Raw genomic sequence first — 24,972 nt, 5'->3', positions numbered from 1 at the left:
AGAGCTGAGCTCAGAGTCTCAACACCTGGGCTCTGGTACCAGCCTGCCACTTGCCACCTGCTTTCAGTATAGTATCTGCTTCCGTATCTATGAACTGGGATAACACCCTTGCCCAAGTGTCACCAGGATGAAAGAAGAGACTTTCTATAAACTCCACCAACCATTAGGGCCTGAAAATGCCCCCACCTGCCTATCCCGTTGCAGCGACCACTGTGATGTTTCCTGGGGGTGGGTTGCCGCACCCAAGACCCCCGTCCTGTGACGAGAGAAGCTGACTTTGGACTCAAGGGCACAATAACTTCAAACACACTAAGCAACAGTTTAACATTTTACTAAATCAATTCACACAAATTCCAAATTGCAAATATAATTAAGGGCAACAGATTCTGTTCTGCCTTTTAAATCTTCCATTTTCAAATCCATCATTAAGACAAAAAGTAAACAAAAATTAAGTCTGCGGTATATTCATGATTTTTCTTCATGAGGAAAAAAGGAACATTATAGTAAAAAGAACGCCACTGGGTGTACAATAAAGCACCACGACACACGGTTACAAAGCGGGCTTCCTGGGTTCTGCCACCCGTGGTGGACGCTGCTCTCCCGGCTGCTCTGCGGCAAGCAGGGCTTCATTAAAATAAAACAATAAAATCTCCTAGGTCACACTCAAGTCAGACACAGTCTGGAACACAGTGCTTAACAACAGTAATGCCAACTATCAGTGCTAACGTGAAAACATTTTAGGTCGAAACAATTAAACTGGAAACCAAAACCTTATTTTCCCTAGATGAGCAAAATTGAAAACGAAAGGGTTCCCGCCTCCCAATAGGAGTGAAGGGTTTTGTTTTTGTTTTTTTTCTTTCTTTCAAATTGGAGGCAGGGGGCACGGTGCGGTTCGTAGTTCCTCAGCCTAGTTGGCGTCCAGCTTGGCCATTTCCTGCACGTAGATGCCTATACTCTCGCTGTCAAAAAGCACAAAATACACTGTTTTGATGGAAGAGGACATTGTTGACACGAAGTAATTGGAGATGGCCTTCAGAATCAGCTGAGCTGCTGTCTGCTTTGGAAAACCGTTCCTGCAAGACAGAGGACAGGGCTCAGCAACTAGGGAGGCACGGGCACTGGCACCGCCCTGCCCCCGCCCCCCAGGAGGCTCTCAAGGCCACGTGTGCCAGTTTCCACGAGCGGTGTTGGGTCCTGTGGCTGCTGATAGACAGGCATGAGGAAGCCCAGTGCCCACCAGACAAGGGAAGCACGAGTGGGCAGAGGACTGACCGCAAGAGACTGTCCTGTGTGCAGAGGAAGCATGCCAGAAGTCTCTGAAAGACAATGGGCAAGCAGACAGATCTGTGTTCTGTGGCACGTGGTGTGCATTAAAGTTCCCCCAGACAGCGCGAGCTCCCATGTTTGTTTTTCCAGCATCACTGTCACCAGCAAGGGGCCTGGGACAGAGTCCAGGCTCTCAAAGGCTCCCTGTGGATCTCGGTCCCAGAGGACGGCTGGAGGCTGGTGCTTCTCCAAGAAGCTCTCGTCTCCATCCACACAAGATGGGAGGTCACGCCCTTCACATGGGTCCTTAGGTTCATGGGTGCTGGGCTGATGGCCAGGAACCCACTTCAAGCACTCAGCAGCCTGTAGCACCCCCAGGGCCAGGGCATCAGGGAGCTGTGGGTGCTGAGGAACAGTGCTGGGCCAAGTGGCTCTTCATCTCAAGGGACAGCATCCAAGTCTACAAGCCAGACTGGTATGAATTCACATGCATTTCCATTTAGAGTAAATGTCACATGGCAATTTGGGGGGTGGGGCCTCAGAACTTAAGAATCTGAAATCAGGACTCCATGCGAGTCCCAGGCTATCATTATCATGGTCAATGCTGCACATACAGGACCCCGGTGACCCTGGGGGCCAGTAACATAGCAATTTGCCTCGTCTAGTGGAAACTGTGGGCTTCGGAGCCACTGGTCTTACCTAGATTCAAACCCCTTACCCCGGTTTGCACTTAAGGATACTGAGAGGTAGTTTTCATGAGGATTTCTTTGTTCATCAGCAGATCTACAGTTGTCAATCTGCTCTGAGCCTGTGGATCCACTGGTACCCAAAGTGCCTGACCAGCCTGCCCGTTTCAGCTGGACTCTCCATTAGACTGGGGACCTGCCGCCAGGTGAGATGCCTTAGAGCACTCCAGCCCCACTCATTGGTAGCCGGGGGTTCTGGCCACCTTAGCTGTTAGAGAGTTGCGCTCATTCTGTTGTCAGTGCTCGGAGCACTTCTGATGCACAGGAGAAAACCATTCCTGTGACTTGCTTTTGACCAAACAGGGCTTTACCCAGCTTGGCGATGGACCCCTGGTAACTTCTGGATGCGTTAGAAGTGAAGCCTATTCTTACAAGACAGGGGTGTCACCCAGTGTACAGGGAAGCCCACTGGCGACAGTGGGGTGCCACCCAGAGTCAGAGCCTCAGCCACAGGCGCTCCTGCAGGCAGCCCTGCAGGCAGCCAGTACACACACGACTGGGTGAGGACAGTGGGTCAGAGGCTGAATGAACAGATTCAGAGTTGTTACAGCCTGCACAGCTTCCTCCTGAGGAGACCCCGGGGACTCTACTACCAGAGTGGGGGCGGGGGGACAGTGCAGGGAGAAGGGCTTTGCAGGGAGTGAGAAGAGATGGGAACCCCACATGGCAGGTTGTTCCCCTCGCACCCTTCCCCACTCTGGGATTGGCAAGCTCCGTCCGGGAAGAAGCTGCTCTCAGCACATCTGGCACAGGTGCCCTGACTACTCACAGGCATTGAGCACAGAGGACGGGTTATCTGGAACGTGCTGGAGGAAGCCAACCCGACCTTCTGTCTCAGGGGGCATCTCTCTGGTGAGCATGTCCTCAGGGGCATGCGTGCAGATGAGTGTCGTGGGGGCCCAACTCGCCCCTGTAAGGGCAGCCCCGCACCTGAGAGGGACCAGCCAGCTCTGGGAAGCGGAGTGCAGGCACAGGTCACTGCATCCTTGGACTAAGGGCCCATTTTAATTGTCTCACAAATAGCAAATGTTTATTCTCCTGCTGTTCACACAGCTGCCACCTGAAGGATGGTCAGATGATAATGATCCCATTAGCTTCATCCTGGTGGGGAAAGGCAGCCTGAGGAGGAGGCAGCCTAGGGGCTGGCTCGTCACTGGGAGCAACTGTGCTCGCCCCCAGGAACTCCAGGGCTTTGGACCAGGCAGAGCCCTGTCTATGGACGTGACCTGGCTGGGTGGGGCTGAGCAGAGCTGGGAGCCCAAGATCATGCTCCACAAGCTACAAGCTCCCCTAGTGAGGGTGCCCTCCTGCCCGTCTCAGCCTCACACCTGCACAGGTGAGCTGGGCTGAGGTGAGGGCCTGTGGGACTTCTTGAGGATTACTGTTGTGTGGCATGATGGTCCAGGGTGTTTGCTGAAAGGGTCTCCCTGGGGCACCAGACCCTGCCTGTTATTCCCACAGCTTTCCATTCCTCTACCTGGGACCCTTGAAAAGGGCTGTGTGATCTCAGCAAGGGGATATTTTCAATGTTAGCCAGGGCTGAGGAGGGCCTGTGGAAACGCAGGCTGCTGGGCTCCACGCAGGGAGCTGACTCAGCAGGTGTGGGGACTGCCCTTTGGAGCCAGCAGGACTTTATCATCTGAGCTTGCAGGGTGGGCTCACAGGTGAAGAGCCTGCAAGTGGGGACACAGGTAGGGATCAAAGGGTTTAAAGGTGCAGTGTCCACCCCTGCATGCCCTCCTATTGATGGAGTGCGGGCTGGTCTGGCCTTGTCCTTCAGGGTGGCTGTGGGTGAATGTGAATCTGATCTGTTTCCAGGAAAATGTCTTGCTGCTGAACCCGTCCCTCTGCGCTGGACAGCCACAGCCACAGGAGGTGGCCACACTGGACCACCCAGCTGCCAGGAGTGGAGGTAACAGCTTTCCTAATGTTTTCAGGTGGGGTCCCCGTGTTTCCTAGTAGCCACAGTTAGAGAATATGTGATGAAATAGAACATACAAGTAGATGTTCTCACAGAAGTGCTTTACACAGAGCCCTGCGCCCTTGAGAGGGACAGCTGTGGCACACGCGGCGACCGGGAGCCACACAGGATTTGACTTTGGGCCCTGTCTCCGTGCCTTGTTTCCCCGTCTGGTGCAATGGGGTCGGTAATCAAAGTACCTGTTACCTGAGGAGGCTGTGAGGACAAGCAAGATGCTGCACCGAGTCCTCCTCCAATGGTGTATCTGTAAAGCGGGTGGTCTCGAAGGTCTTTCTAAAGGCTCACCCAGTGGAAAATCGCCTCCCCACTCCAGACCCTGTGATAGCTGATGGGTGACAGCTACTGTTGTTGTAATTACCCTGTGCTAATAATGTGGCATCAGGCCCCAGTCCTCTTGGAGGGCTGTTGGCCATGGCTGTTGGTATGACGAAGCTTGGCAGGGGCACAGGTAGGGGTTCCTTGGTGTGGTGCTGCCCAGGTTCTGGAGAGCTGCTTGCCTAAGGTGTCTCCCTCGACTTTCGAGGGGTTCCCCCTGTTGGTTGCATAGGCACAGCCCCTCTGCACACCATCGCTGCTTGGCCATGTCGTTCGCCTTCTTCCCCCATCTCAGGCCTACTGCCTCTCTTACCATCACTGTCCTACGCTGCACCGTGCCTGCCTTCTGGTGAGACCAGATGCACCTCCTCTGACACACAAGCCAGCTTGAATCTGACTTGGATGGGCGTTAACCTCCCTAGGCAATAGTGTCCTCCACTGGAAAATAGGTGCCTCAGGGATACACATGGTGATGACCACGATGGTGGTGATGTGGACGCTGCTGCCCAAGAAAGTGAAGGCGCCCCTCATATTCCCACTGGGCCTGACCCAGTGGCTGTGGTTATGGCATGTGTCTTAAGTTTCTCTGTGGCTAAGTGCTCACACCTGCAAGGTTTATCTGAAACTTTGAGCTTTTTTTTTCTTGATCTTGCCTTGAGCAGACAAAGGACAGATGTCTGAGCTTCCCATGAAGTCACTCCTGTTATGTCTGGGACAGCCTTTCCTAAATGTCTTGGGCCTCAGTTTCCCTAGACTGGTGCAAAGGGACCCTGGGGACTGTCTGGTGCCCTCTTGGATTAGCCTGCTTAGTGATGGCTGGGGACCGGATGGCAGAAATGTGGGTTTGTAGGGCCACTTCACAGAAGAGCCCGCTCCTTGCGTGGGGCATCGCCAAGCATCCCTGTTCCTGGAGAGCTGTCCTCCAGTGCTGGGCAGGGCAGGCCCAGAGCTGTGCTGAGGAGGCCAATCAGGCACCTAGCGGGAGAGGCTGTGCCCAGGGTGGGGAAGTCCAGGTGGGTTTTCTGGAGGACGGACTGGGAGCTTGCCCTTGAGGGCTGTGTGGCGGTGACGTGGATTTTAGATGGAGTCTGATTTTCTTGCTGGGCCCGTCTACCTGTCTAGTTGGCTTTGCTGCTTGGGAGATGGGTAGGGCTGGATATCTTGGAAGCTTGGGGGATGTGAACACTCATCTGCTAGGATTGGGTCTCCCTCACACTGTGATCCTGGGCCCCTCCATTTTTCCATGTTCTGTCTGGCTTTGAGTAATTATCTATCTGAAGTTGCCCAGTGAGAGGCCACTCCACCCAGAGATAAAGACCAGGTGCTACAAATTGGAGAAGCCAAAATTCAGGTGGGGATGATGATGGGCCTCTATCCCCCAAGGCTAGAGAGGGGCCGGGGTTCACATGTGGTGGGTTGATAAGTAATTCTCCCTAATTCAGTTGGTTTCTGTCCTTTATATTTCTCGTCTACGGTTCATGTGTAGGGGCTGGGGAAGCGGAAGGCTGTGCCTGGGCAGACCAGGGAAGTCCAAGTGGTGGTTCCAAGGTTCCTAAGACTCACTCACATAGAGTGTGCAGGCAGTGGGCGAGCCTAATGGCATATGAGGAGGCAGGGGTTCCATGTGCCTAATACCACGAGCACTGAAACCAAGGGCCTTCACTCAAATTCTGGCCCTACCAGTTGCAAGCTGTGTGACCGCAGGTGAGGGACTTAACCCCGCTACCTTCCATTGCCTTCCCCTTGAGTGGAATGAATACCAGCATGCACCGCTGGGGTTGCTGTGAGAGAATGCAGAGAAGGCTTTAGCACAATGCCTGGGGCTCAACGAATACCATAAATGGCAGCTTGAAAAAGACGAACTGGCTTTCCGTTTAAGCTCATAAACCTAAGGAGAGTTTAATCAAAGCCCCAAACTAGCTATTCCCTATGGACTGCCCCTCCGGAAAGGGGTCACTCCCTAATGTCAACCAGAGCTGAGGGGGTGGAGGTGTCCATAAATATTGTGACCGAGTGCCCAAGGGCAGGATGTCCAGATGCCAGAGGTGGCTCTCATTTATACCCAGTGGCTCTGAGACTGGTCCGGGGGACAATGGGTTGGAGGAAGGGAGTGTAGGGTCATGGTCATCCTCCATCTGCAGGGGACGCTGGGCCTCGGCTCAGAGAAAGTGAGCCCACTTTACCAACATGTTTGCATTGATATCGCTTTAGTTCCAACATGACTTTTATGCCAGGGACACTGGATGCCACAAACAAGCTGTTTTATTTCCCCTCCTAAACCCACCGTGATTTACTGGCCAGCTCTGGTGTAATCCCATTCTTTACTCATGAAAGAGAGGGTGGTGTTTACACGGTGCTGTGGGGCAAGGTCTGCCTGGCAGATGTGGGCGGCTGTGCACATGTGCTTACCTTAGGAATTCCACCCTCTTAAAAGCTTTCAATTGATTATTTCTTAAAACTTTTTACTCCATGAAAAATGTAAATGAGTTTGTAATAACAGATGCTCTTTTATGAGAATTACTTTTATGCTTCAATTAGAAATTCCCCAATAGCCATATGAAAGAGCATGAAATTATTACCTCCAATAATGGCTCCTATTGCTTCTCTCTTCGGAAGCACCTTTCATCAGAGTAGATCAAAGTGCCTCCAAAGCACTAATTAACTGAACCTCAGAACTGCCTATAAGGAAGGGCAGCCCCCAGACAGAGAGGGTGATTCATTTACCAAAGGTCACACAGCAGTGCAGTGTCAAAGAACAGACCTTCTGTGGAAGGTTGGAGAAGCTGGCTATTTATGCTCTGATACAAAAGCATTTTGTAAAAATTTTTTAAAGTCTTGAATTGACTCTGGAACTGCCGCTGGCACCTTATGAAGCCGGCTGCCTCTGCAGAGCCCCGACTTCCTTGGGTACTGAGAGGGGCTGGTGGCAGAAATCCAAGCAGGCTCATGATCTCGATGGGAAGCCCAGGTGCAGCCACCTGCTGATACAGAGCCCTGGACTGTGGCCTCTCTTGGGCCCAAGATACCAACAGCTGCAGCCCTGAAGGCCATCTCCCTTTGTTCAGGGCCCAATCCAGACCGTGAGTCTTTGCAGGGAGGACCCTGGTGATGTGAGGGCCGTGGAACCGCTGGGGTAGCATGGCTCCTACAGGCCCTCACGGCTTCATCAGAGTTCTCACAGCCCTCTCCCTCATTTCCAGAGCAGGCCTAGGATGCTGCATGAGGGATTGCTATGACTGTTATACAGAGTAGGGATTTGGGATCAGAATGGGGGTCAATTTATGTGCCAGGACTCAACCCCAGGCCTGTCTCCAACCCAGAGCACAGGGAGGTGGGGTGGTCGCCACCCTGGCTGCCCCATCAGCTTTTCAAGGACGACCGCATCCATGCTGGGTAGTGTGTCTCTTGAGGGGCAGCTGTGCTGCTCCTCACAGCCTCGGTGCGCTCACTTGGGGATAATACAGGGCTGAGAGGTGGGGTAGGTCCAGCCCCATTTCACTCTCACCTAACTGCCCACTCAGTTCCAGCAGGTTCCACATCCTCATTAGCAGGGTGATGAGGCAGAGCAAGCAGGTCTGGGAGGTGAAGGTCGCTTGGGAACACATGGGTGAGAGACAGAGGGCTTTACCCTGGGATGGTTCTGGGAGGGTTCCTCCTTCAGTTAGATCCCTGCATCCACGCCTCCCCTGTCCTCCATGCCCTCTCTGAGCCATCGTCTGACAGTCCAGGACACTCTGAAGTTACCCTCTGTGATGACACTTTCTGTTGCAACACAAGTTCTATACTGTTCCAGGCTTCCTGTCTCACTCTACCTCTTCCACTGTCCCTCACCACTGCTTAATGTGTGCATTCTTCCCGATTTTTTGCCTCTCTTCCCCTAGAGCAGTGGTCGGCAAACTGCGGCTCGCGAGCCACATGCGGCTCTTTGGCCCCTTGAGTGTGGCTCTTCCTAAGCCTTAGGAGTACCCTAATTAAGTTAATAACAATGTACCTACCTATATAGTTTAAGTTTAAAAAATTTGGCTCTCAAAAGAAATTTCAATCATTGTACTGTTGATATTTGGCTCTGTTGACTAATGAGTTTGCCGACCACTGCCCTAGAGTAAGGCCAGTGCTTGAAAGCAGCCTCGGGTGACTTTGTACACAGTCAGAGCTCCATAATTATGGGCTAAATATGCAGAGAAATACACCCATGGTTGCCATAGTAACCGGCTGGTGCCCTTACCTGCCACTGCCGATTGATGGAAACGCGATGGACTTCAGCTTCTTATCATCTGCCAGGGCCAAGCAGTTTTTCACTGTCTTTTCCAGCAGCTCCTCACATTTGTCTGCACCCCAGACCGGGCTGTTACAGTGGATCACAAACTTGGCGGGCAGGCCATGTCCTGCACTGACAGCAGCTGGAGGGGACGAGATAGGAACAGTGTTTGTTCCTCAGCAAAGAGCACGGCATTAGATGCCAAACACAGACCCATTCTCCAGCCACGGTACTACTGCCTGCTGAGTTGGGGTTCCTATGTAAGCGTGAGCTGGAAACTGCTCCTCAGTTAGTCCTCTCACTCTGGGAGGCCAAGCCAAGACCCAGCCTTGGAAAGTTGGCATTGGCTGCATCACCACAAGGAATTTTAGCCAAGATTGTAGAAAGTTCTTCCTCTACTTTCTCAGAAGGCAAAGCCTTAACCATCTAACTTGACTGTGTCAGAATGTTTGCAGCCTCCAATTAATTGCCTTTTGGGGTCTCTAACCCCCTTTTCTCAAGTGCATTCATGTGCTTATATAATTATGATGTATCTACAGGTCTCCCAGACATAGTTCAGGACAAACTTATGAGGGAAGCAACCCGACTAGCATGTTTGCTGCCCTGTTCTTCTCCCTAACTATTTAGTTTTGACAGAATTACCAGGTGTACCGGTTAATAATGCAGATTTTGTATTCAAAGAAAACATGATAATTTCAAGAGAAACATCAAAAGTGCTTTATTCAAAGTAATGTCCATCGCTAGCTACACATTTCCCCATCTTTCAGGTAATTTGTGGATACCGTCCCAATAGAACTTTTCTTGCTTTGAGGCAAACCATTCAGAGACCCAATTTCCCACTTCTTCGTACGTTTTGAAGTGCTGCTCAGAAAGTGCGTGTGCCATCGATCAGAACAAGGAGTAATCTGAAGGAGCAAGGTCTGGTGAATACGGTGGGTGGGTTAATACTTCCCAGGCAAGATCTTTTAACGTGTCTTTAACTGGTTTTGAAGTGTGTGATGGTGCGTTATCATGAAGCAAAATTACTTCGCCGTATCTTCTGGCCCATTCTGGTCGTTTTACGATCAAAGCATGGTTCAAGTTGATTATCTGTTGTCCGTAGTGATCAGTATTAATGGTTACACCTGGTTTTAAAAGCTCATAATACACTACCACCTTCCTGATCCCACCAAATGCAGAGCATTGTCTTCTTTCTGAAGGGGTTTGGCCTTGCAGTCGATGTTGATGGTTGACCTGGATCAACCCATGATTTTCTGCATTTGGGATTCTCAAAATAAATCCACTTTTCATTGCCAGTCACAATTCGATGCAAAAAAGACTTTCTTTCATGCCAATGAAGCAACATTTTACTGATGACTTTTGGTTTTCCATTTGTCTTTCGTTCAGTTGATGTGGCACCCATTTTCCTTCCTTTAAGATCTTTCCCATTGCTTGTAAACGATCGGAAATTGTCTGCTGAGCAACGCTTAATCTTTCTGTAAGTTGTTTTGGAGTTTGACACGCATCTGCATCCAATAATGCTTGTAACTGTTGGTCTTCAAACTTTTTCGGTTGACTTGGGCGTTGTCTTTCACATCGAAATCATCACTTTTAAAGCATTTAAACCAGTGTTCACAAGTATCTTGAGATGGAGCATGTTCACCATAAGCTTCCTGAAGTATACGATAACTTTCAGCAGCACTTTTCTTTAAAATAAAGTAATGAATTAAAACTTCCTACAAATGCTCTTTTTTTGGCACGAAATTCAACATTTTTAAGCATAAAAATATCTATGATGTTAACACCTTCAGAAAATTTGACATGTGATGTTTTGAAGCTTGCTGTCAATACAACAAAATAGCATACATATCAAATCACATACATATCAACATACGTGTAACTCCATCTATTGAAAAAAACCCGCATTATTAACCGGTACACCTGGTAGACTGTTTCTAGGATGAAACTATTTTCTTTTGCCAGAAAGGAGCCTTTCTCCAGCTACACACAGCAGACCTGCTCCATTTCTGTCTGCCCCTCCCCCACCAATGAAATGGAACCAGCCAGCCTGGTATCTCCTAGAGCACGTTTCAGGATTCCTGTGCCCAAAGATGTGATGCAAAGGAGGTGGCTCTAAGTCCCAGGGTTGGTGAGTGCTGCCTGCATCCTTCTATCCTGGAGCACCTGAACATCTCCACAACACTGCGACAGGAAGACACCCAAACTTTTTGGTTGAACATGTCATTAGTAAGTGATTTGTGGGTATTGTCTCATGGTACAGTAGAAATAGCTCTGGACCAAGATTCACGAGTGTGAGTGTGCATCTTGATGAGGCTTACTGACTGGTTTGAGAAGTCTGAGCTGAAGTGTTGACCTATTAAAACCTAAGACTGGGTTTAGTTCATTGGTCTGTCCATGTCAGACATCACTGCTCAACTATGCATTGAAAAGAGTGGAGAGAAACATGTTAACAGTGATTATCTTTTTAAAACCCTTTCTAAAATCTTAAAATCAAGAACAAAGTGTGTTTTTGTTATTAAAACAAGCGAATAGATCTCTAGCCATACTAAATCTAATGGGTTTGCTGAGTTTGGTGCATGGCAGCACTAGGGCCACCAAATAGGCTCAAACTGAACACCAACGGGAGGACACTGGGCAGGGGCTGAAGAAAGGCCAGGAACCCTGGCCAGGTAGGTTATGCTGTGCGTGTCTTCCCTTGTTCGGCGGAAATGGCTGGGAGAGTTGGATAACTGTGCCCCTAAGCAATGCCATGTCCCTTGTAGGCAAACAATTGGCAAAACAGAGGTCAAAGGCACAGAGACCCATGACTAGCCTAGGCTAGCAAGCCATATGTAGTCCCTGGGGGGGGGGGGGGAAAGGGTTATGATGGATGGACCCTCTGAGAAGGGATTCTGTGGACACACAGTAATTATTGATGCCCGTATTTAATTAAGATTCATTTTAAAAGCAGGATCTGAAGACAGAATGGGCACTAGGGACCATCTAGTACAGCCGTAGGCAAACTATGGCCCGCGGGCCGAATCCGGCCCGTTTGAAATGAATAAAACTAAAAAAAAAAAAAAAGACCGTACCCTTTTATGTAATGATGTTTACTTTGAATTTATATTAGTTCACACAAACACTCCATCCATGCTTTTGTTCCGGCCCTCCGGTCCAGTTTAAGAACCCATTGTGGCCCTCGAGTCAAAAAGTTTGCCTACCCTTGATCTAGTAAGAAGGGAAATCAGAGCCTATCCTTGCACAGCTGTGGGCTGACCAGGCCATACCCCTGTGGACTCCAGGCCCTCAGGAGGCCTCTGCCCACCTGAAATTCCAACATCCAGGCCGGCAGCAGTAACCAGTACTCTGCCTCTCCAGACCTTAGCACCATTCCTCCCCACATCAGATTTCCCCTGTATCAGGAACGGTGTAATTGGCAAGTGAGAAATGTGTCTTTATATTTTCCCATTAAAAGCACAGATGGCTGAATAAAAGTGATTAATTTGCATCTCTCACCAGCAGTTTTGCAGATGGATCAGTAGCACTGTCTCTAATTCTCAGAGCTTAAATTTGCCAAACTCGACTTCTGTAATTCCTTAAAATTTGACATCGAACATCTAGAAGCTATTTTAAGCAATAAAGAAAAAAATTGGAAAGGCGATTTCCACAACCCTTAAGCTCCCCTAACAATCTGCATGTAACAAAAGTCTAAGTTGTAAAGCCAACAGGTTCCCCCTCCATCTCAAAGATGCATCTGTACTGCCACCTCTGAATCCCAAGCTGTCTCCTAACTGCTTTCCCTAACCCCCTGCATCGCCACAGCCAAGCATGCCCGTGCTTCCTGCCCTTACCTCCAGCCACTTCCAAGGGCCCATTCTTTTTCCGGAGCTCCAGGACAGCTTCCACAAACTCCTTGCCTCCTTTCTTCTCCAGCGTGTTTCCTAGACAAGGACAGGACAAGCTCAGGTTGCCACTCCAGTGTCTCAGGACACACACAGACACTTAGCATGTCAGGTGACTACATACTTTATATGATCTGACCAGCTAACTTCCCATATGGCTGCAAAACAGGAGCTAAGCCTTGGCTGAGTCATAAGAGTGAGATGCAGAAGGGCTTCGCCAGCGGCCAGACACCACTCTGGCACTGCAGACCCTTATTTGGGGGTGACTCAGGGTTATCTGGGATGAGCCAGAGATTCAAGAGATGGGAGATGCCTGTTCTTTGTGAGCAACCTGCCCTACGTGCTTTTTGTTGGCATGAGAAACCAGATGGCTTCCAAGGCTGATACCTCCCCTGGATTTTCTTCTCTGTCTCGGGGAGAACCCCCAAATAAGGAGGTTTTAGAAGAAGCATACCATGCTCCCATCAGGCAGCTAGCTCCCCTCCTGGCAGCAGGCCCAGAAGAAAGCATGCAGATTTGGTCATTTCTGGACCAATGTTATTACCATGCTTAGTTCTTATTTTGCAGCCTGGACATATGTGAATACAAAAAAAAAAAGGCCTCAGACAGAAATTCCTTAATTACACTTATGATTCAGAATCATTTCAGGTAAAGGAGAGCAACATCAGAAGCAGAGCTTAGAGATGAACTTGTATTATACAAAAGCTGGGGAAGGAGGATGACATCGCTGTTCAGGAGTAGGAAGCACTTTTCCTTGTGCATTAGGGTATTTAAAAATTAATCAGTATCTGCTATGAAAGCCAAGCTCTCAAACAAGATCTCAACACCGATAAGGTCTGTGGGTTAAATGTCTCATGTGGGACAGCAAGCAGTAACCAAAATGAGAGATGACACCACCCTTTAAAGTTTGGCCAGAGTGGGGTCTCGGTCTTCCTTAAGCTCTGATTCTTCAGTTTTGCACATTTTAAAGTACTTTTCCTCACGAGAGGACAAAATACTCCCCTTAAGATTCACCATTTGTCTTGGAAAAGTCAAGAATGGGTCAGTCAGGTGCATCAGAATGCACCAGCCCAAATTCTCTCGGGATTTGCCCTGCAATGACTGGGGCTGGTTTTCTTAGAGAAATCTGCCTCATTTGAATGCTTGTTCTGGAGGGGCAAACTGACCCCAGGAAGTATCTAGAAGGAAAATCAGAGGGCCTGGGCACTGTCACCAACAAGACAGCCCCAGGGTTAATGAAAAGTACTGACCTGTGAGCCATCTGACTATAGAAGTCTGGGGTGCATGAATGAACGTGATGCAGGCCGTCACCCACAGGCACGCTCAGCTGACTAGGAGGAGGCCTGGCTTTCAGAGAGATTAACTTGGGATCGTTGAGGAGGGAATCCAGCATCCCTCCTCATTAACTCAGACTGCCCCCATGCCTTCCTCTGTCTTGGAAAGCAGTGAAGTAGGCATTCAAGTGGCAATTTCTATGTGTTTCTGACAAAGTTCAGCATCAGAGACAGTGGCTGAATGGGCTCAAAGGGGCAGGTTCAGGCATCGTGGCTCAGAGACCCCACCCACCAGGAAGTGGAGGCTCTAAGGCTACAACCCAGGTGAGTGAGGCTCACTTACAGGTTCACCTGAAATATCTGTGCCACTGAGAAAAATGAATCTGCTGGATCCCAAAAAATGAATCTGCCCAGCTGCACCTGGTCTAGCCTTCCCCCCATCCCAGTCTCCAGCTTGAAGGAGGGAGACAAATATGCTCTAGGCAGGACTAGTTCAGGTCCTCATTCTCCATCCTATTTACTCTTTGGGACAGCTGGGAAATTTGGAAGGGAAAATAAAATCAGTACTATATTAATACTACCAACTCCTTTCTAAAACACAAAATATTTAAGAAAATGGGCTGACTTACAATTAAAGGTGTTCTATCTTAGGAAGAGCGTTTACTTTAAAATTTTTATAATTAAATCTTGCTTTAATTAGAAGTGAAATTTCCAAGTTGAAATACTTAATGCCCAAACTTAAAAACTGAATCCTAGATAGCAGGCAATCCACCCAGTCAGGACTTGACTCCTACACACACATATGTATGCACATGTTCATGTAGACACACAGGTACTTTTTAACAAGAAACAGGCCCATTTCAACTGTATTGTCAACACTCAATGTCAGGCTCTTGCTTTTTAGGCTTAACTTCAGGGTTAATCATAAAGCAATTGGCTTATTTGCCCCCAAGCATAAACATGTGTTACTCCCATGAGAACAAGAACATTATTTTCATGCTTAGAAAGCAGGCATTAAGTATCAGTGTTCAAAACAGCCTAAGCGAAAATTTAGGCTTGGACAAATGTCAGGCTAAGCCTGTGGTCTATTTCACTGTTAGAAAGAACTTTTGATGGGTAAAGTTAATCACTGGGGCTAAGCATTCCTGCACTCGCATTCCTTCTTCCAGCGGTCTCGGGACTCAGGAATTCACACCAAATATGAGAAATGGAGTGATTGCGTCCTAGCTTCCTTGTTTCCCCTCTCACACATCAAAAGGGGAGCTGGAACCAATTGAGAGTACGTGTGAATCTGGTTGATCATTGGTTTGGAATTAGAAAAGAATCTGGGCTCAGTACTAGTTTGAACTGGTTCGCCAAGAAAAAGCACTGAGGTGGGCTTTTGAAGACCTGGGTTCGGATTCCTCCTCAGTCTGTCAGGCAGTCCAGACCTGCGGTTCTTTCCCAGCTGTGACAGTGTGAGTGAGCGATGTGACCTTGGGCAAGCTCTTAAACCCAAGTTACTTACATGTCTCTGAGGCTATCATATGTTTACTCTGTGCATACCAGTGGGCTGAGGACAAGCAGGCCAGGGGGAAAAGGATCGGCACTATCATTATTCAGGAAGGACTGGGTTCCTGAGGGGGCTCAGTTGACTGCGTGTGACCCTCTCAAAGCCTCTAGTTCTACCAACGCCCCCACCACCACCTGTGACTGATCCTGCTGCACACAGGCCTTCCACTGCCAGCAGCTCAGGAACTCTCCTCTCCCTAAGCCCAGGAAGTATCATAATTTCCATTTCACTAAAATTCCTAGGTGGCAGCTGTTTGTTTATTTACTTTCCTCCAAATCAGTATTTTCCTCCCACCAAGTTTTCATTTGGTTAAGAAGGGAAGTATCTCTCTCAAGCTGCCTGACTTAGAAGCTCTTAAACTCCTCTAAAATCTTGTCAAAAGGAAGTTTATTTTAATTACCTACAGCCTGGTTTGATTTTGACCTGGCAGCCTTGGCAAATCCTGACTTTCCATCCGGTTTGTCTTTCCATTCACGTCCGAAATTCAAAATGCCCAGGACAGCAATTAGCCCAAATCACAGAGGCTAGAGCAGACTGAACAGCAGGCTTTGCTAGTGACACGAAACAGAGCTGGGCCACCAGACTACTAACTGCGGTGCCTCCAGTATCCAGGACACTCACGAAAATCCTGAGAGCCTCATCCTTCACGATGACCTCACCTTTGCCCTAGTTAGAGATGTCTCCATTCTCTCTGGAAGCTGGTGTTTGAATCTACACTCAGAATGCTGCTCTCAGGACCAGCACATCTACTGTAAAAATCACACACACGGGAGCGAGCACCAATAAGTCAGCACCAATCATGAGCCAGGCACAAAACATGGTGCTTTGCTTACTAGTTATTGAACATAATTCTCATTATTAGCACTATTTTTAAGATAGGGAAACCGAGGCATCAGGGAGTTAACTGACTTGCCCAGGCCCCATAACCAGTAAATGGTGAGATTAAGATTCAAGCCCCTGTACTTAGCTCCAATTTTGTTTTTTGCCATCGATGCCTCATCACATAAATGCCTCAGAACATTTTTAAAGCAGGACACTGCCTGGCCCACTGCGGCAACAAGTTGGCAGCCATAGGCTCAGCACCCCCAGTGCTCTCTACCTCAGCCCATTCTCAGCTATTTAGCACAGAACCAACCGATGACTTGTGTCAGCTGCTGGGGAGAGAAGGGGCTTTCTGGGTCTAGGAGAGTGTTTCTCAAGACACATCAGAATGAGGTGATTTTGTTCCTGGAAAGTCTGAGAACCCCCGAGTATGGGAGAGTGTTCTGAAACTGCCCTGGTGGGCACCTGAGCTTTAAGACCATTTTCAGGAAGGAGTGTGCTTCTGATGTAGAGAGAGATGTGGGGGGTGGGGGTGGGGCACGGAGACCTGAGCACAGCTTCCCTGTGTGTCTGGTGCACAGAGGGCACAGGAGAGGTCTTGGATGCACCTCAGCCCATCTGGTTGCATTGCCCTGGCAGCTGAAGTCATGTGTGAACCCAGTCTCCATCAAAGCTGTGCCTCATGAAGCAAATGAAGAAATGAGGTTCATGAACCAGTTTCTAAACCAGAAGCGTGCCCATTGGTGAGCTGCAAGATACACCTAGCTGACAGCTAGCTGTATTTTTCATGTTCACAACCTGGGGATGGGAGACCTTGGAAAGGTCAACCTTGGGAAGGTCAGGACAGCTGGAAGTGTGAAATGAATGCAGCCCTGCATAGCTGTCAAAGATCAAGCTGTCTGCGGCGGCCGACTGACCATGCACACACACACTCGGCAGCACCCAGCTAGGCATTACCTACTTCACCACCGGTGTAGAAGTCATTGTTTGTCGGGTGAACGACAGCATCACTGTCGATCGAGGCAATGTCAGCCTGTACAACTTGCAACTATAACAGGTAAACAAATGTATATCAACTGTGTTGGACCGAGACCCACGCACAGGCACATTCACTAACGCCCCATGGCAGGGCTGGCCTACCTGGTCGATTCCAACATAGGAGCCCAGGGGGCACAGTCCACGAAGTGTGCGCACACGTGGATGGGGGTGAGGAGGAGGAATATCAAATGTGACATGTTGAAATTAAACATTTGAATGACAAGTCCCAAAAAAAGAGAAACACACAGATGAGATCATTTCAAAGGTTAAAAGAAATAAAACAACGAATGCCCCATTTCACTTCGCAAAGCCTGTGTAACTGGAACCCCACTGAAAATGCTACTAAAACATGGCATCTGTTTAAAAAAAGAAGTGGTGGACTATCAGGCCAACCAAAACAATCAGTTTCTCCATTTTGTCAGCAGCAGTTAACTTTCCAGGTTTGATATTCATTCTTGTGACATTCATCAGTTGATCTACCTTCTTGAAAACTGAGAAAACAGTATAGGTATACATAGAGGACTGTCTTTACTTTCTCGATTCAAAGAGTAAGAATATTTTTCCAGGCCTACCTCTTATTCTAGGTAATCTTATTTCTATGTATTAGTACATAAAATAGGATAGAATCCTTGCTTTTTCTAGCTTGGAGCCTTTGTTGTTTTTAGAGACAGTATCTGGTAAAGGCAGCTGGAAAACAAGTTCAAGCAGGGCATTCTAGAGTCCCAGTCCCATGTCTGCAGCCCACTACTGCACCGAGGTTGTGTGGGTTGGGCCTGCACTCTGGAACAAGTCTCCCTCCCAGCCAGGAAATCTGCCTAATGTGGGAGCTAAGGCACACAAAACGCATGCAAGTCAGCATCAGGCAAGAGGATGCCTTGGTGTGGACATGTGCTAGTCCACTGCCCCTGGCAAGGCTCACAGCTAAGAGGACAGGAGCCTTTTGGGGCCCCTGAGCTGACAGCTCCTCTATGCAAAGATGAAGCCACAGATGGATGCCTGAGGGTCACTCTCAGATGGCTCTGAACCCTCTATCCTCCTGAGCAGGGAGACCCTGTGGCTAGGGGGCAGAGCCTTCCTCTGTAGGATCTCACTTGGGAAGAAATATTGTCCCTCTGTTTGATATCATCTTTTAGCGAAATAATTCATGACGGTGGCACTCAGCCATATACTGTTTTCAGTTGCAAAAAAAAGTTGAACAAGTGACAATAGGCAGTAAATTTGGGGGAAACCAATTTGCTGGTGGATTAAAGACAGCTTAATTGTATACTGATTCAGCTCGTCTCCCTTTTCAGGTGCTTTGAAGCTTTGAGTTGTCATTTCTAATTAAGCTTAAATGGAGAAACTATCATTTTGTAGTTACCTGAGATTTTTCCGTTCTAAAAAAAACCAAATACATTTTTTTTTAAAAATCCCCCCCAAGTAACCAGCAGTCAGTGTGATCATTATGGAAGAGAATTTAGATGGCAATATATTTATTATCAAGGATAAGAAAGCAGCCAATTGCACTTAACGAAACACCATCAGATCATTTCCATTTGGAATGGCTCTAAGTAGACATTCAATGTCTACAACGAAAAATTCATCTTGTATTGGGGAATTTGGGTGGACTATCTTAAGTTTGAGAAGATGAAGAGCCTAAATTCTGGGTTCCATAACTTTTCATCTGACAGCTGGCGACGCCAAACCCCATCCCCAATTACCTAGGTCATCTTTAAGGTCAATGTCAGCATTGGTAGGATTGATTATGGCCTCCACCTCAAAGCCGGCTAAATTACTGATTTCACTGTGAATAAGGTTCAGCTGAAAAGAAAAGCATGAGGTGGGAAATAACAGGACAGCCGGGAAGTCACAGAGAAGTGAGCCTTGGGACACAGATGAGGGCAGTGAACACTTCAAGGGCACTGGGCACAAAGGGGAACAGGGAGTAACTGGCTAAAACAAATCCATTTCTAACAAAAGACCCAAATGTCACTCAGGATGCTCAAAGGAAGCAAGCTAGCTTGAGGGTCCAGAACCTGTTGGGTGATGCTTAGGGCAAAAGGAAGGCATGAGCCATATTGGGCTGGTGGATCCACTTCCTTTTAAAAGAACTTGTGATCTGTGGGCCAAAGAAAAGCAGCTGTCAGGACCCAGAATCAGAGGGCTCATTGCTGGGTGGGGGCTCCATGTGACTATCTTCTTCTTTGAGCAGTGTGGTGGTGTGGAAGCCCCAGCTAGTCTGGGAAAACCCCTGGTAGCTCTGCCATTCTCCAAGTGGCCATGGGCTTTAAGGCTGTCCCCATCACCATGACTCCTGTTGGCTGGCTCTCTGCCCTGTTCAGGGGTGGCAAGGAGGAGAATGTTTGTTGCTTAGTAACATCTAATTTGACATGTCCATTAGTCATGTAATGCTGAAGGTCTGATGAAGCCCAGGAAGAAAACAGCAGTTCTCCAGCGAGACAATGTGTCTTTTAAATGTTTTTCGCCTTGTTGGTGAGGTTACTCTGAGGCCCCATGGGTCGAGCATTTTCCTTGAGTGAGTTTTATGAGCACCCAACCAACTAGCTCTTTCTATAGAGTCACTGAATGTCCCCCTCCCCACTATTATTCTGTTGTCATAGCAATCTTCAGTATGAGAGGACTCCCAAGTTCTAGATTCAGCTGTGAAAGCAGCAAAGGGAATTAAATTAGGTGGTTCAGGACTACATCCTGTTTATATTCTTCCCCTTCCTGTTCTTAGGTACAAGTGTCTGCAGCAAAGCCAGCTCCAGCTCACACTCCCTCTCTGCCTCTCCCTCTCTCTGACTCTCTCTCTCTCTCTAAGATGCTCATTCTCCAGTGACATAAATTCCTAACGCTGAAGCAAAGAGCAATGCCTGAGAGCCCCCAGAGTAGTTAGCGCCCCAGACCTGCTGACTGCAGCCTGCAGGGCCCGGCAGGCCAGAGGCAGAACCAACCTGGCCGTCTGGAAGAGAGCTTGGTGCCCACTACTTAGGGCACATCAGGGCACATCAGGCCTGACTTGGATAGGGAAGGAGCTGGTGGCTTGGAGCTACTGGATAGACACCCAGGATGCTTGACATACCTACTTGGCTATAGGAAATAGTAATATCCTATCTTTTTTTTTTACATAATATGATCAGAAATTCAATCTTAAGAAATCAAAACGAGTGACATGTTTAGTCTAGACCAGCCGTGGGCAAACTACGGCCCACGGGTCGGATCCGGCCCTTTTGAAATGAATAAAACTAAAAAAAAAAAAGACCGTACCCTTTTATGTAATGATGTTTACTTTGAATTTATATTAGTTCACACAAACACTCCATCCATGCTTTTGTTCCGGCCCTCCGGTTCAGTTTAAGAACCCATTGTGGCCCTCGAGTCAAAAAGTTTGCCCACCCCTGGTCTAGACTGTAATTGTCAATTTTTGGTGTCTCTCATTCCCTCAAAATGGAAAAGGAAGGAGAAGACTGGCTGGTCTTACTTCCCTGTGCCAGTCACATGAAATGCAATTCTTTTTCTGTCCCCAAAGTCTGCTTAAACTAAGGAGGATGGAAAGAGCAATGTCTTCCATAGAACTGCTTCTAAATTCCTCATGGAGAACCATGTTTTCTCTGTGGCCCACTCTCCTGCCCTTGCCTGTGGGATGAAAGGACTACTTCATCTCTACTATGCTGTCCACTTTGCATGCAACCTGGCCTGAATTTCCCCAGAAGCCTCACGTCTAGTGGTGGCATCTGGTATGTTTCAGGCTAGAATGTGTCACACAAAGATCAGGACACATGTGGGCACTGCTGGAGGCCCAGGAGCTGAATGCCCACTCTTCATGGATTTGTCAGTTTCCACTCATCCTGGATTCTCAGAAGCCAATCATCAGCCACAGTATGGAAAGGGGTAACGGCCCTTTCCTCCTCGTTGCTGCTTCAAGAGCTCCTTATCTCCTTACAGGTTTCCAGCCCCAGGAATAGGGTGTCTGGACCTGGGGGAGCAAACCCCTGGGTCCCCCTGCCCTTAGTGGCCTCTAGTGCTTCATCTGCCATGCTGGTAGTTAGGGAGGCTGAAGACTCACTCATACCCCCTTACACTGCCTTCCCAACTGCTTCAGATAACACTGACCCCACCAGGAAGCCTAAATCATTACTACCACTGACACGGATTTATAGAAATACATACTGCAGTATTTAAAAAAAAAATAAAATCAGGTTTTTATCTCTCTAAAAAGGGGCTGCAAATCTCCATTGAACCACAGAAGAAAAGACTTTTAGCTCATTCAGATTCCCAGCACTGTGTTCTCTTTGAAAACAGTTCAACAATGTGTGTGAATAGTAGGTAAAATCACAGAGTAGTAAGAGCGATGACTCTTAAAACTTCAGTTTGTGAAATTCCTTGTCAGCAACAATTAGATCCCAGCCTCCTAAAACCAGGTGGCTTCTCCTGTGAGTAGCTTAGCAACCGTGCCTTATACAGTTGCAGGGAGCACAGTATCACTTTTCTCCACTCCAACTTGCTTGCAATATTCAAGCCTTAGTTTAACTGCCACAGATAGAAAAATAAAGACTTGTAGGATATTTAGTACCATATAGTCATCATTCTCAAGTACCCTTTTTGAAACACTTCCTAAAATCCAAGTCAAAATTAATGTCTGTTATAACATTTTAACATGCTTTTGTGTAAAATGCTATTGTGCTTTGTGTAAAAATTTGTGTCAGTTTTGCGACTCTTGCCTCGTTTGCATTATATCCTATGACTTTCACCTGACAGTAATAGCCAATAAAGGGCCAAAGTACTGCTTCAAAATAGTGCTCCGAACTATAAACTGCCCATCTCCTGCTACAGGGAGGGCGACAGGGTGCCAGAAAGAGCTGCTAGCTCATTAGTTGCCAGCACTGGTGCCCATGCTGACTTGAAGTGCCACTTTATTCTGTGATGCCACGTTTGGGGGGGACAGTTTACTCTGCTAAAGGGCATCTGCAGTGATGGAGTTGGGGGTCCCTCGTCCTGGATGTGGAAGTCTTGAGTCATTAAGCACATTTAACACAAAGGGCAGTCTATGGTTTTGTTCTCACCACTAACACGTAACTATGTACTAGAGAGCGAAGCGGGTGGTCCGTCTGGGGCCTGCACTCAGCCCCTTCTCCTACAGCTGACTATTCTACACTGAGTTCCAGCTCAACCTTCTTTTCAGTCTCCCTCCAAAGGTCAAGATATCAAACAGGCAAATTAGTTCCATTTGTCAAACCTACTTCTTTTTTCCTCTATGTCTTAAATAACACCAGATGACATGTCTATAAATGATTAGAGAATATCAATACTTTATAGCTTTTGGACTCCCCCTCTCTGACCCTGAGTGGGGTGTAGTCAGTATTAGCTGGATTTCTGGTACTTTTGTGCCTGTGGCTCCTGGTCCTGAGGCCTGAGACCAGGTGTGCCCAAATGGAGGAGAGGGTGGTCACAGAGGAGCCAGCTAGGTGTCTATAGCCCTTGCTGCCTCCCTTCCAGGGTTCACATGCAGTGGAGCCCAGACAAGATCCAGATCCCAAGACCAAGAAAGGCATCTCCATTTTTAGGGCTGAGTGCTGCAATTTTGGAAATATTTGCAATCATCCAGCAAAGGATGTGACGAGTTCTGATCTGAGGTTGACTCTGGGGTAGTCGATAGGAGCTAACAGCCCAAGTGCCCATCACTAGATGAATGGATAAAACAGCTATGGTACATTTACACAACAGACTACTTGGACGTAAAAAGAAAAATTTTGCCTTTGTGACAGCATGGATGTACCTGGAGAACATTATGCTAAGTGAAATAAGCCAGTCAGAGAAAGACAAGTACCATATGATTTCACTCATATGTGGATTTTAATGAACTGAACTAATAAGCAAAATAGAGACTCATAGAGGACAGGCAGACAGCTCTGGTGGAGGGGTGGGGGTGGATGGGAAGGAGGGATTGATGAAAAAAAACAACACAACTCATGGACCTGGACAACAGGGCAGTGATTGCAGGGGGGAGGCGCTGGGAGGAGATAGAAGATGGTATAGGGAAGATAAATGGAGATGGGGGGTGGGGGGGAACAACAACATTGGAAAGGGAGAGGCCAGGGTCAGGGCACCCGAGGGTGGGGTGGGTAGGGGAAGGAGTGAGGGAGAGGGTGACTCCAGGGGCTGAACTATCCTACCTGCTTAATAGGCTTCCCAGTCCTGGCTAATTGTCTGCATAAGGCAGTGGTTCTCAACCTTCCTAATGCTGCAACCCTTTAATACAGTTCCTCATGTTGTGGTGACCCCCAACCATAAAATTATTTTCGTTGCTACTTCATAACTGTAATTTTGCTACTGTTATGAATCGTAATGTAAATATCTGATATGCAGGATGTATTTTCATTGTTACAAATTGAATATAATTAAAGCATAGTGATTAATCACAAAAACAATATGTAATTATATGTGTTTTCCGATGGTCTTAGGCGACCCCTGTGAAAGGGTCGTTCGACCCCCAAAGGGGTTGCGACCCACAGGTTGGCGACCCACAGGTTGAGAACCGCTGACATAAGGGATCTTAAGTACACATGAGCTCGACCTAACTTACAGGGGTTTTCACACTTTCATTCAAACCTATGCAATTTGGATGACAGGTCACATTAACTTTCAAAATATCACCCAAAGGATGTGTTCAAGGTTGTGCATGAAGACCCAGGTGGTTGCCTTCACTGCTGAGCTGAAAATTTTTAAATACATAAAAAATATTTTAAACAAAAACTTTCAAAGCCCCAGACCTTAAGATGACAACTAGTGCTGCTTATTTTTTCCTTTGAAAAATGCATACAAAATACAGACAATGGTTATAAAATGTAAGCTGAAATGGTTATTTGCTGGAACACAGAGTCCACCACAGGAACTGCACCATGAGAGCCTGAGTGCACTGAGTGACAGGAAGGGGGAGGGGAAGGAGCACTTGCAATGAATGACGTGAGCAGGAAGACTGTGTCACTGAGATGCAAAAGAAAATCGACAGTGAGGTTTTAAAAATGATGCAGCTTCAGAACCAAGTTGTTAACCGCATTCAAACTACACACAATTTACACAAAAGACCAAATTTGTACTTTTAACTTTTTAAAATGTAGGAGTTAAAAAATTAAGAAAAGTTTAATTTCCTCTCTATCCACCCCCTTTGTTTAGTGTTAATAGAGAAAGATTAATTAACTCTCATTCTCCGGTCTTAAAAGCCTATGCATCATTTTTATTTTCAACAAAAGTGAATCATCTTTTACAAAACCATGGCATCCTGGCAAAGTTGCATCACTGGGGCGGCTGAAAATATATTGCCCATGGTTAACAAAACCAAACAATTGTCTTGAGGAGTCCTCAGGTGGCTCCGTGCCCCCCTTACATACTTCCAGGACCCAGTTTTAACTTCCGGCTGTTTTTCTGGCCAGAGCTACATGAGGACCAGGTTATTCCACATAAGCAGCTCCTTCTGAAGACTAACCGGGTGCTTTGACCACCCCCACAGAAGCCTTTCCCTTTTCTTTACCACCACCTCCTCTTCCCGCCTACCAGTCTCCTCCCAGCACTCCTCCCATACCTCCTGGAAGCCACTCCAAAAGACCCACCATCCCCACTCCACTCTCTACACCCACACCCACGAAACCAGGAGTGGCCTCTGGGAATCCCCAGGCCTGCCTTCCAGTGGAGGTGGCCTGTACCCCTTTCCCAGGGCCTGAGAGCCGATCAAGCCACACGGTTGCCTACCTTCTGGCCGAGGAAGAGGCTCTTGGTGGAGAGAACTGTGAAGCCATCAGCGGGCGTGCCTTCGGTCGTGCTGTCGGCACTGGCTGCCTTGCTGACTTCTCCCTGCTTCTT

General features: G+C 47.9%; 1 protein-coding gene across 11 annotated transcripts in view; it reads right to left on the bottom strand.

The window, feature by feature from the left end:
* Nucleotides 1-315: 315 nt before the first annotated feature.
* Nucleotides 316-24,972, bottom strand: part of LOC102425000 (core histone macro-H2A.1) — a 64,899-nt gene continuing 40,242 nt past the window's right edge. For 2 of the 11 annotated variants that reach the window (XM_023752151.1, XM_023752148.1), the window contains 6 exons: nt 24,862-24,969; nt 17,053-17,143; nt 12,397-12,486; nt 8,534-8,708; nt 3,490-3,685; nt 316-1,073 (listed from right to left, as the gene is read on the bottom strand). In XM_023752151.1, coding sequence (XP_023607919.1) covers nt 963-1,073; nt 3,490-3,685; nt 8,534-8,708; nt 12,397-12,486; nt 17,053-17,143; nt 24,862-24,969 — 771 coding nt within the window. In that variant the 3' untranslated portion in view covers nt 316-962. Of the gene's footprint in view, nt 1,074-1,138; nt 1,317-3,489; nt 3,686-8,533; nt 8,709-12,396; nt 12,487-17,052; nt 17,144-18,833; nt 18,934-24,861 lie in introns of those variants that run through there. The other 9 variants (XM_023752150.1, XM_014453894.2, XM_014453895.2 and 6 more) reach the window with 8 other exon arrangements.

Source organism: Myotis lucifugus, unplaced genomic scaffold (genome assembly GCF_000147115.1).
Source record: "Myotis lucifugus unplaced genomic scaffold, Myoluc2.0 scaffold_28, whole genome shotgun sequence".
In the NCBI taxonomy this organism is placed as follows: domain Eukaryota; kingdom Metazoa; phylum Chordata; class Mammalia; order Chiroptera; family Vespertilionidae; genus Myotis; species Myotis lucifugus.
The sequence above is the reverse complement of the archived record's forward strand: the minus strand, read 5'-3'. Positions and strand labels throughout refer to the sequence as shown.